At 49.4% G+C, this 12,948-nt stretch overlaps 1 protein-coding gene across 1 annotated transcript in view; it reads left to right on the forward strand.

The window, feature by feature from the left end:
• Positions 1-1,529: 1,529 nt before the first annotated feature.
• Positions 1,530-12,948, forward strand: part of LOC135244044 (B-cell lymphoma/leukemia 11A-like) — a 55,781-nt gene continuing 44,362 nt past the window's right edge. The window contains exons 1-2 of the mRNA XM_064316247.1: positions 1,530-1,882; positions 6,645-7,010. Of these exons, the coding sequence (XP_064172317.1) occupies positions 1,828-1,882; positions 6,645-7,010 (421 nt within the window). The 5' untranslated portion in view covers positions 1,530-1,827. The remainder of the gene's footprint in view (positions 1,883-6,644; positions 7,011-12,948) is intronic.

A 12,948-nucleotide genomic window follows, 5' to 3' on the forward strand; every position in this document is an offset into this window, starting at 1 on the left:
AGATGCATCGTTCTCCCCAATGGTGCTGAACTCATTGCGTTCACTGAAGATTTACAGTAAATACACAAGTTGGCTGTTAGGTGTTTTTTAAATTCTTTGTTAGTGCTACTTTTAAATAAAGTCGTTGTAGCCAATTGATCCCATTTCTATCGAGTAGAACGTCACCAAATGTGGCAGTCGTAGTATTGTAAATTGTAGCATTCGGTAGTAAATCAAAATCCTGGTGCATCTTTGATTTTAAAAAAATAAGCTATCATTTGTAAACCACCAACTGCCTGCCTCTGCCTTTGATGCTCCTGGAGGGAAGCACAGTGCTGCCGCGCGACAGATACCGAAAATAATCGACTAACCTTGACCCGACCAATATTGCCACTCACTCATTTGCTCGCGTTTTTAATTGTTTTCTCTTCGAACGTTCGGGTTCCTTTCCTGGTCGTTTCGTTCTACGGGTCGCACCGATTCTCCCCGGTTAGCAGTCGTATAGTCCTCTCAACACGTTTTCAAGACAATTCGCTCTTGTGATTCTCTCGCTCCGTCGCTAGTCTGTAGTGCGGAAGCTACTTTTATTACTTTGAGAGGCAACCTCCCCCCACCCCCTTCTACTTCACAGCCCAGATAATGTCATCGCGTACTGTATGTTACGAGGTGTCATTGTTAAAATGGGTGTATTGTTTATCTTATTTTTCTAAATCTATTTTACCAATTACCCCCACCCTCTTTGAACTTGTCATCGACCTGCCAATTTCTGTTTTTTTTCTTTCTTTGTGAACGGCCCACGTAATCGTTCTACGTTATTTGAAACGGTATACGCTTATAACCTCGCGCAAAATCCATTCTCTGTCAAATAGGAGCCATGTTCAACCTATTATCGCAGTCTTCGCTAAGCCGTGTTGGCTGTATCTATGCGCCGACCTGTCATTCCTAGCTGATTTACTGTTTAACGTGCAGAACCTGCCTGCCCTGTATTCGCAACACGATTATTTCTCACGCCGTGTTTGGTTTCGAAACGGCTCCATTCTTTCCGTGCCTCGTGCGTGCGCGCAGACACCACACTAACTGTTTGGCCACCGTGTTCCTGCTCCAGGACTACTGATCAATGTCCACTGCTACGGCTTGCTTTACACGCCCCCAACCCCCCGTGCCCGCCGCGCCGCGCTACTTGTCCTCTTCCCTGTCGTACGTGCGCGCTCTGCCCCCCTAAAATTCCCGGTCCATTGGCATTCCTTAGTCTATTTTTCAGTGTTGTCCACCTCTCCTGTTCACGGCTTTCATTAAACCAGTCTCTCTCGCTCTCTCCCGCTCTCTCTCTCTCTCTCTCACACACACACACACACACACCCCACATACACACACGCACACACACACACACACGCACACACACACAAACCCTCCCTCCCCCTTTGCCTCTTGTCCGGCCCCCTGATCTCTCTGTCCATTGGCTTCTCCGGGTCTACTTTTCATGCCCAGCCCCTAATGAGTGTCCATTGGTCTTGCTATTTCCATTCCCTCCTCCCACTCCCCGGCTTTGCCCTGCCTATGTTTTGTATGTCTGTGTCCATCCATCTCCTGACGTTCAAGTTCGCAGGACGTCACGTCCGCACTTGAACTTGCAGCTCAGGGGGGCTTTTTTTTGTGCCATTTTTACATCTCTCTCTTTTCAAAAAAGCCATGACGGCTATCCCGCAATCCGTCGTCTCCGCGCCATCTTTGTATTATTTCTAATTTATTTTGGATGTCAAAGGCATTGATGAAGATATTTTCACTGGAGTCTCCCTTCTAACCCGGCTCTCCCGATGTGAACCGAGCAAAAAGCCACCACCAACCACCATGTCTCGCCGTAAGCAAGGCAAGCCCCAGCACTTAAGCAAACGGGAGTTTTCGCGTAAGTAAAATATAAAAAAAATACCCTTATCCTTACACTTAATTTCCACTAGCACACAAAGCGATTTCTCCAGTACAGAAGAGCGTCAGTAACTGGATTTCTCGGTGACGGTGTAGTGGACATTGGACAGCGCGGATCGTAGTCAAGTGGACTTGCACTGAAAAGCATGGCGAGAATCCTTTTCTCCGAGACATACCTATACGAGTGCCTTTCCCCGCTAAAACTTGACCGAAAAAGTTTTAATTTTCAGCATGCACCCTTCTTTAAACCGGACTATTTCGCAGTAGAAATGTATTGTTAAATGCAAGCGGGCTTCGTGCCCCCGTTGCTTTAGCCACTTGAGGGCATATTGTAAGGTAGGTGATTGTGCTAGCTAGGTATGTGTATACTTTACCACGCTTGCATATGGTTGATATATCGAATGGAGGATCCCGCAAGTCTGTGTCTTTACCGCCGCGAGAGGATTTCCCTCCTCGTGCTATTTTTTGGAAGATTTTCAAAAAAGTTGAAGTGGATTTTGATTGGGAAAAATCTCGTGTTCGACTGTTTACAAGCACCGCGTGCGCGGACCTCCACTCAGCGGCAGCTTCGAAAGCGAGGAAATAGAAATATTAATATTCTTATTATTCGACTCGCCGACAAATGTATCCGACGATTGGATTTGAAAAAAAATGTAAATGTATATTTGATGCTCTTGAGGGGGGAAAGAAAACATTGTTAGAAACGACTCAAAAACGGTGTGAGTTTTCATAAAGAGGAACAGGAACACGGCGCTGCAATATTTTCTTTTTATTTTTGTACATGCATTTGTGGATCGTTTATATTTTATGTGTTCTTTAAACGGAGACCATAAGGTAAGGCAATCTATATTCAGTGCGTATATATATATATAGTATGCGCGCATGCACATACCACAGAGTAGGTATACGTGGTGCATTTCGCTGCTTTAAATCTTTCGCCACTTAAACAGATAAACAGATAGGATTTTTGATAATCTAGCATTTGGTGCTTATTTCGGTGCAATATACATATTATCAAACAGATACACCGTATTATCCCTTGACGCCTTAGGCAGAGCGCGTTGGCCTTTTGACTTCGACATTGGTAACTTTAAACACGTTTTATTCAGACATTTATTCCGATATAGCTACTTTCCGAACGGTGCATCGGGTAGCCTGTTAAGACACGGCAAACTTGACGAGAAGTCCGTTTCGCCCGTATTTCATCGTTGCTTGTCGTAAAAGATTGGTCGCCTGCACGTATTGCATTACTTTTCCAGTACGCCTGCTTTTGGGCACATTTCAAATCGCCACATCGTAGCGTATCGCTTCTTCCTATAGTGTTTCTCCACTCCATGTTAAGTTATGTTTGTGTCGGTGCGAAGACGTCTGTGTGTGCTGCACGCGCAGACCTCCGTTTCTTCGGTCCGTCGCTAGGAGGCAGAAGGCGATCATAAACAAAAAATGAACTTGAACCTGATCACTTTCTCCGCCACCTTAATCTACATGTCTTGGCTGTATATTCAGACTATAAGAAGATACGTGGGCTATAATACGCCTTTGTGGCACGTTTATTCACACCATTCGCCCTCTTGGCGTCAAAACTCGTGTTCTTTTCCATTAGAACTTGTTAAATGGATTTGAATTAAACTTCCAACGTATTGTTCCAGTATCGTTTTAAGTGAAAATGTTTATTGCTTTGTTCGATAAACCGGGCTAATCGAAAATGGGGCCGTACCCAGCGACGCAGAACGGTAGCATATGTAATTTCGGTGTGTTGCTTGTTACTTATTCATATTTAGCCACACAAATGACTAGATTGACTTTTTTGTTTTTATTTTAGGCCTTTTCTTTCTTTCTTTTTTTCCCCGCGGCCCTGTGCATTCATTGATCAAAAATGTTCCGCTTTAAGTACAATGGCTATTGTAGGCCAGTGGACATTCAAATCGTGATGCCGCTTCTGTGGGACTTCTGTGGGTTTTTTGTTTTTCTCTGCCAGTGTTTTTAAAAGCTGCAATTTGTTTTCTGCCTCAAGCATCAAACTTCAATAGGGAACATGTCACACACACAACAACAACAACAACAACAAAAAATGGTGCTATCTGACATATGGTTTAGTCCGCACGTGCACCAGGGTACTTTATTGTTCAATTTTCCATAGTTCCTTCCGAGACTGGTCAGATTGTTTTACAAACGTAGCCTATTGCTAGGCTATTGAGTGCTGTGTGTAGCTGTGCACATGGTCTCGCTTTTCAACTGCGTTCAGCTTTGTTTTCTTTACAGTCTGCTGGGCCCCGAAAACATACAAACCTACAAACCTGATCCTTTCAAGCAAATGCTTGTAAACTTTGCTATAGTATTTTCTGTGGCAAGGGCTATCAACGACATCTTTACGGATTAATTTACACATGTCCCACAATTTATCTCAAATCAGACTTTTAATGACTCCAGGAGTGTTGTTATTGTTTTTATTTTTTTAGCGAAACAATTGTAACGCATCATCCTTAAGCAATATAAGTGTTCATGTTGGCTTAATCTGTATTATATTGTCAATATGTTTGAATTTAAATGTATTTATAAAAAACCCGTAAGGGGAAATGCCCAAATTCGAAAATGTGTGGGGAAAGGTAAAAAAAAAAAAAACGAAAGTTACATGATATTTAAACGAATATATGTTAAATTATGTCCTGGTATCGGATGAGTAATTATTTTAGTCCTACTGCCCGTGATTTTTGTTTCAGTAGAGGCGCATAGAAAATTAGGTTTTGATACAGACAAAAAATTACGGAGAATGATTCCATGACGAAGGAAACTATAGATCCATTACAGATGTGTTAAATGAAGAAGCTGTGTGTGATTACAAAATGAAAACAAACAACACACTGTTGTCTGGGACCAGTAGCCTACATGGTGTCATTTTCTGTAAAGCAAGAGAAACGTTCTGGTGAGTGTAGGTGTATTTAAACGTGTATAACACCCCCCCCCACCCCCCCGCAATTCCTGTGTTTGACCTGACACAGAATTTAGGGTGGTACCGGCGGCGGTAATTCATCACGCTATTTCTATGTCCTAGTTCGAGCGCAGATGTCGTGTAGAATTCCTATTTCAAATGTTTTCACGCTGCACGTCTGGGAACTACTCCACTTACACCCATACATATCTGGTCTGGGCCGGGCTGGAACAAATTTAACCTCGGTTCACGAGATCCCGGCACTTTTTTTTATCAAAATGTATTCCAATCAACCCTTAGTCAAATTAAAAATCTATTTTTTGATTCTCTGTGGTTTTAGGTTCATTAAAACGCGAAATTGGCGGCGTAATAAAGAGGGTCAAGCTGTTTAACCGTTAGGAAGCTCGCGCAGGATGCCTTCACCTCTGTACGCATCTTTAAAACTTTAAAACACAAGGAGCAGTACAGTCAAGTGCTAACTTTTTTGTTCTCTGCTTTTTGCATGGAACTTCACACTACTGCTGGTCATTCTGTCAATCATGTAGGCATTGAACAGAATCCGTGGTCTCACGATTATGAGAGGTCACTCTTGAGAGAACTGTTAGATGTTCAAAAAATGCTAATCCCAGATTCTGCTCTTAAAGCCCCTGAACGCTCGAGACTGCGTTCTGATTTCCGGCTGTGAAAGAGATTATCGAGGAAATAAAAGTCACGTACACCACACACACACACACACACACACACACACACACACTGGCACGTTCCTGGATTGAACATACACCGTTTCCCAGTTTAGACATGTGTTGGGCACATTTTAAATGGCCTTCCATTTTAAGATCAGGGTAGCCTGGGCGGGAGAGAAGAGGGAAAAAAAAATATTTAATGAGGCAGACTGAAAGCAATTTATTTAAATGCCGTCTGATGTGTTCATTTTTACCCCTGAAATGTTTCCTGCCGCCGTCCTACCTCACTGCCATGGTTCTCCCCGCATAATTCTGCCATGTGTGATATTTTATGGATCCTTTTCATGCCGAAATGGAACGTGTAAAGGTTTTTTTTTTTTCCGTTTTTTTTCGAGTCCCTAAATTCTGTAATCAGTTTGTACACTTCTGATATCTTTGTCTGTACTAGAATCAAAGTGAAATGAAGAGTTGAGTTACAGTGCTTATGTTTATCAAAGAGTACGTATTATATTTGCATCAGATTACTGCTTTAGGTGTAATATTAGATGTGTTACTGTTAGAAAAACTGAAATCAGTAGTGTTTTGTGATGTCAACATCCTTTTACCCAACAGATATATTTCTTAGTGTGTGTGTGTTTGTGTTTGATTGATCTCTCTTGCATTTATCATGTGTTTTAAATGTCTCAGCACTTTGACTCATATTTAGTGACCACTCCCGCTTCAACAGAATAGCTGTTTATTTCTCTTCAAAGATTTACTTCCTCGTGAAGCACAAAACTTTAATTAAAACTGACATTTTAAATTGATGCTACCAGCTCCTCACCACGTGTGAATCGGATGCCACTGCTTTTGTTCTAAACCAACAATGATGAAAAACGAAAACCTAAAGTGTTTTTTAACGTCCTGCCGCCTGTTTTTTTTATACAGACGCTGCCACATACAAAAATAGCGCACACAAAAAAAAAGCACGTCATGTGAATTTTATTTGCTGTTTTTTGAATTTTTTGGCCTTTGGGTATAGACTGTGGAACGTTCCGGTCTCCGATGTTCCGTCTTAACTGTCTGCATCCCTCCCTCCCTCCCTCCCTCTCTCTCTCCCTCCCTCCCTCCCTCTCTCCCCCCCCCTCCAGCCGAGCCCCTGGCGGCCGTTCTCCCGGATGATCAGCCGGAGCGCGGGGCGCTGGCGTCTCCGGGCGGGGCCGGCGGGGACCAGGACCTGCTGACCTGCGGGCAGTGCCAGACGCACTTCCCCCTGGGGCACATCCTGCTGTTCATCGAGCACAAGCGGCGGCGCTGCCACGCCGGGCCGTGCCAGGGCAAGGCCGCCACGGATAGGCCGCCGTCGCCGAGCCCGCCCCCGCTGCCGGGCCGGTGCGGGGGAGGGCACCGCCGCGCCGCCGTCCCCGTGGAGGTGGGCGTCCAGGTGACGCCGGAGGACGACGACTGCCTGTCCACGTCCTCGCGGGGGATCTGCCCCAAACAGGAACACGGCACAGGTAAGTACAGGGGGGTGAGGGGACAAAAACGGAAACGAAAGGGGTGCGTGTCGCCACAGGTGGGTGGGATGGCGATGGGGAGGGGGAGGGGCCTAGCGAAAGAGGCGCTGAATGTTCTCTCTCCTCTCTTCTGTCGTGTGCGTGTGACGCGTGGGAATCGTGGGCCGGGAGTCGGGCCTGCTGCTTTCGGCGCGCAGGGCGGGGCGGTGTCGTGTCTCTGGAGAAGGCTTGCGGACCCGGTGTGGTGGAGGGTCCACACGTCTGTCTCTGTCAACGGGATGTAATCGTCAGACGCTGGTTTTATTCGGACGGACGGACGGACGGGCGAGCCGGAGCAGGCCGGAGTTCATCCGCTCTGGAACCCGGGGCGAGGGGCTGGGTGCAGGATTTAGGGCTGCTGTTTAGAATTAGAGGAAGCATTTCTGTGTTCTGTTTTCAGTTTTTTTATTATTATTATTATTATTATTATTATTATTATTTAGCTGCAGTTTTTAGTTTTTACCTCCCAAAAAACTCAGCGCAGTGCCAGTATAATTCTATGCCATTATGTGGCTGTGACTTGACCGGTGGTTTTTGGCCACATATTTACCCTCCTTATATCATCCCACTCTCTGTAGGCCTCTGGTCAAACTCTGCGGCTAAATGTTTTTTTTTTTTTCTTTCTTTTCTTTTTTTCTTTTCTTTCTTGGTGCTCATGAAAGTTCTGTGTGGGCAGTGAGAAGTGAGTAACTCTTCCTCAGATTTAACTTTGAAAATCAGGACTTGAGGAAAGCTGGACCGGTTTCTTTGGGGGTGTCACGCGTTGGAAGACGCCGCAGCCGCGTGGGGACTGAGCGTGGGGGTGGGGGCGTGGCGTGGCGCTGAAGGGGTTAACTCGGCGTTTCCGTAGCGATGCCAGGCCAAGCTGAGCCCGCCCTCCTCTCCCCACAGTAACCCGACACGGCCCCACTGGCGGTGTGACATCACCCACCTGGACTTTCGGTGTGCCGTTTGGTGTGATGGAGCAGGTCAGGGGGGATAGGGGGGTGGGGGGGCTGGTTTTAAGGAGTTGATGTGGTAGGAGGAGCCCCCCCCCATCCCCCCCGTCTGTCCGCAGTCAACCACAGGTGTGCTGCTTGTGGTGACGCGTCTCGATTCCTTCGTGGTGTCGCGCGACCACATCACATGACCACGGCCCGTCCGTGTGAACGCGAAGCTGCAGTTCATCAGTTAGTCCTGCTAAAAAAAATGTTTTTTAAAAACGAAAGAACATAGTAAAAAAGAAGAATGTCATTGCGTTTGGTTGTCAAGGGAGATTCATTTATATATCGCAAATACACGCCACTAGTCGTTAGTATTTTTTATTTGTTATATTTTAATTAAGGAGAGTCTTTGGGGGGGGTCCAGGAAACGCTGTGAAGGAACCGAAGGCCCAAATAAACCCGTTTATCACTCCGGCTGTAAACAGCTCGGGATTCTTGGGGCTGAACTTTGACCGGAAGGTAGCCGTGTGTTCCCGTGACTCCAGACCCCGCTGTTCCCCCCTGCCCCTGGCGAGTATCGATGGGCTGGGAACGAGCACAGAAAACAGGGGGGGGGGTCTTCTGCGGTGTTAAAAGAGGACCTCAGCCGTATTTCAGGGTGTCCCATGTACCGCAGTTTTTCACTGGCGCCGGTCACATGTGCGCCTCTGTCCGGAGGGCGGGGCTCGCTCGCCCTCTCTCTCTCTCTCTCTCTCACTCTCTCTCTCTCTCTCTCTCTCTCCTAATGACTTTCCCTGCGCTCGAAGGCTCCGTGTTGTGAGTGCGGTCTGCGTACCTGTGGGAGGCTGTTTTTCCCCTGGATGCTCCCCCTGGTTGTTTTTTCCCCTCACGCTCGAGTTGGCGTAGGTTATGTCCGCGTCCACGCCGCCGCCGCCGCCGCAGGTTAGACCCGCGCGCGGAGAGAGAGAGAGAGAGCTCTCCGGTGTTCGGATGCGTCTTCTTGTCTGCATTACTCCGCCCCGTCCCGCCCGGCCCCGCGCTCAGACGGGGGGGCATTCTCTGGCCCCCGTTCCAGCTTGGCTGGGTTCCATCCCGTTCCTTTGCCAGTTGGTCCCAGCCGTCGGGTGCTCTCGACCGCCATTTTACAGATGCCTGACGGCTGGGGGGTTCCCCTTGGCCCGAGCGGTCCTGGGGTATTTTCGGCTGGGCCCAGTATCTTATTGCCTTTTTATCTTCACCTACCCTGTTCATTAAACTGTGTCTCACCTCGAGCAAAGTGTGCTCCAGTGTTCCTTATTCTGGGCCTGTCCCTGTGAAGTGTCTGAGCAAGGAGTTATTTATTTAAAACTCTAGTTTGACCGTCCTGACTGTTGGGCCCCTAATCCAGTCCTCTTTTATTTAGCTGGCATGCGTGCGTGCGTGCGCGTGTGCGTGTGCATGTGTGTGTGTGTGTGTGTGCGCGCGTGTGTGTGTGTGTGTGTGTGTGTGCGTGTGTGAGTGTGTGAGTGTGTGGTGTGTGAGTGTGTGTGTGTGTGGTGTGTTGGTGTGTGTGTGTGTGCGTGTGTGCGTGGTGTGTGTGTGTGTGTGAGTGTGTGCGTGTGTGCGTGTGTGTGTGTGTGCGTGCGTGCGTGCGCAGGACGGTGGCTGGGTCATAATAATAGTCCAGAGTCGTCGGTCAGCTGTGTCGCGCGCTGCTGGCGCTAGCGGCGGTGCGCTGGGCAATAAAGTCCAGAGTCGCTCGGGTGCTCCGCGCGCTCTGCGCTAGCGACGGTCTCGCCTCCGTCAGCGGCAGCGGCCTGGCTATTACGCTCATTTACATCATAATGCGCTCGGGGGGTTCGGCTGATAGCGCTGGGTCACTGGCATTATGTGTTTGTGCGGTTTTTTTTTTTGTTTTTTTGTTTTTTTTTTAACCAATTTCGTGGGAAGGGATCTGACTGTTCTTTGGAGAAAAAAAAAAAAAGACCCAAATGAATTTTTTTTAAAAACCCCCGCCTGCTTTGGAGGGTTGCGCTGAAGGGAGCTGAATTAATCACGTTAGGAGCGAAGTCCGACGTAGTGTGATGTTTCTTCGCCGCCCGTTATATAATTAAGTATCTCCGTTCGTGTCTAAAAAAAAGACTCGGGGGGGGGGGGGAGCGATGGCGAGGACGCTCGGGTCCTTGGCCCCCGGCTCCGTTTCCCTCGGTCCGCCTGTCTGGTGGGAGGAGCCAGTCGGTCCGCAGGTGGCTCGATTGTTCTGCCAGTTAGCCTGTCGCTGCCGCGGCGGCCATATTGGTCGGGCGCCAGGTCGCAGTGAATGGAACGCGGGGGTAATTAAATACAGGCTATTACTACTATCGCGGCGATCGCTATTGTCGGCCGCTATTATTATTTTATTATAACGGCGTCTATTACCGTCGTTGTTATTACTGATGTGTCATTATTGGTATTATTATGAATTGTTGTATTTTATATTTTGTTGATAATTGTGGCTGGCAGTAGAATGGGTCTGAGGGTGACGGGTGTGTGAACCTGGAGGCCCCGTGGGGGAGCAGGTTCGGACTCTGATGTTCGTATGTGGAGCGGCGGAGGGAGGGGTGATGTAACATCCTATTTACATATCCAGCGGCTGTGTTTGAAGGAGACGAGAAGCAGTACCTGTCAGGCTGGAATGGAGAACGCGTGTGCGTCCCGCAAACAGGCCCCCGTCTGGGGGGTTTGGCGGGGGGGGGGGACGAATCCGGGGGCCCTCCTGGAACGCGGGGGTAACAGACTAACCCCTCCCCCCGCCCAACGCACACTATTTACTTTCACTGCCTTTTTTAACGTGAGCGCCTGAAAGACCGGTTTCAAATACCTTCATGTCACCTCCGTTGGAAAAAGACTGCTTTGTCTCATATACTGTCCGTGTGCATATTCCTCTCTGAACAGCAGTAACGCACGGCCTGGAATTCCCTGTTTTCCAGTCTGCCGACTTTGGAGTTGCACAGCAGTTTTTCAGGATGTGTAGAAATAGACGGGAATTATGGAATGCTAAAAGAGAATGTTTAAAGGATAGCATTGTTTCAGTTTTTTGATCTTAAGTTGTGAAATCGTGAAATAACACGATTGATTATTTGTTTAAATTAGCACATGCATTTTTAAGCCTCCGTTTGCTCGTCTGTCCCCCCCTCCCCACCCCCCCCATTTTAGAGCTATGACACGGCTCTGTGTGAATCAGGCAGCATCCAATTAATATTAAATCAATTCGCCCCCCCGGCAGAGACATACACGAGGCTCCACACACACACACACACACACACACACACAGGGCTACACACACACACACCAGCACAACACACAGGGCTCCACACACACACACACACACACACACACACACACACACACAGGGCTACACACACACACACACGCACACACACACAGGGCTCCACACACACACACACACAGGTCTCCACACACACACACACACACACACAGGGCTACACACACACGCACACACACACACACAGGATGTCCGACTGCAGTGTGTCGCCCAGCTGACCGACTCGGAACTCCTGGGTTATTTTAGCGAACGGTTCCCTTTGTAGCTTATTTTAATTCTTTTTTTTTTCTTTTCTTTTTTTCTCTTTCTTTCCCTGCTCTGCTAAAGGAGTAGATTGTTGCCTCAGGTCGCAGCTGTCACCAAAGTTTTCTTTTTTTTGCTTTTTCTTTTTCATAGGAATGGTTTCTGGGGTGTGTGGCTTTTTTACCCCCCCCCTCCCATACTGGCTGCTCTCTGAGTGGATGTGGAGTTATCTGTGATGTGGAGCCAGGCTTACAGTCACTGATTAGTACCGCATGCTGAAGGGGGCCTCTGGACCCAACAGCTTTGGCCCATACGCCGAATCGGACGCCGTTACCCCCCCCACCCCCCGCCTCGCGGTTTAGCTTACCGCCGTGCCCGGTGCTGTTTTGGGAGAGGGGGGGTGCGGGTGGAGGGGAGAGGAGCGGCATCGGTTATGAAAACCCATGGAGCAGAGCGCTGAATTGGCGGTACGCTGGACGGCAGACAGAGGCGAGGCGGGGCGGGCGGGGGGGGGGCGGTCGGTCTGGACGCCCGTTCCCCTGGCGGGGTTAGCGGGCCGCGGAGGAGCTTCGGCCCGCCGGTGGTCCGCTCCCCCCCCCCCCGCAGTACCTGGGAGGGTTCGCTCGTCACAGCGGGGCGGGGCGGACCGAGCACCCTGGTGTGGCCGCTGGCACCGACCGCGCTCCTCAGAGCCAAAGCCTGCCAGCGTAACGGGCAGGAGGGCTGGCACTGGGCCGTACCCGCCCGCCCGCACTGCCCGAGCTGCCCAGGCCACCACCAGGCCTCGCCACCACCCGCACCCCGCCACCCGCTTCTCCCGCCAGCGAGTCACTCTGATGTATTTTTGGGCTCCGGGGCGCAGAGCGGGCAGAGGGGAGAGACGTTCCCTCGGGACGTGGGTTTTGGGCGTCCCGCGTTAGGCCTGGTGGGCTTGTCCCGCTTGGCGGACGGGTTCATTTTGCGGACTTTCCGGCCACAGCCAGTTCAGGGGGGAGGGGGGGGGCACAGGCACTCTCCCGTCACGGCGGGGGGGGCCACCTACCCCCCCACCCCCTACCCTTTCCTTTTGTCTGCCAGCTTGCCGCTCTGTCCTCCGAACTGCTGATCTCGTGAGCTGTCTTTGAAGAAGAAATGAAAATGGCTGTGAATGGTGCTCATCTTTGTGCTTTGCTAATTTCAGTGCGTGCGGGCGTGTGTGTGTGTGTGCGTACATGTGAGTGTGGGGGTATGGGTGTGCGTGTGCGTACATGCCAGCGTGCGTGTGCGTGCGTGTGTGTGTGGGCATGCACACGTGCATGTGCATGTGTGTTGTGTGTGTCTGTGTTTGGTCATTTTGGAGAATAGCAAGGTGTCTGCTCTGGGTAATGTTAAACATGCCAGGCTTTTGGTGATTTACCTCTTCTGCGCGCCTGGCAGGTTTGTAGGCTCG

Source organism: Anguilla rostrata, chromosome 2 (assembly GCF_018555375.3).
Source record: "Anguilla rostrata isolate EN2019 chromosome 2, ASM1855537v3, whole genome shotgun sequence".
Taxonomy (NCBI): Eukaryota; Metazoa; Chordata; class Actinopteri; order Anguilliformes; family Anguillidae; genus Anguilla; species Anguilla rostrata.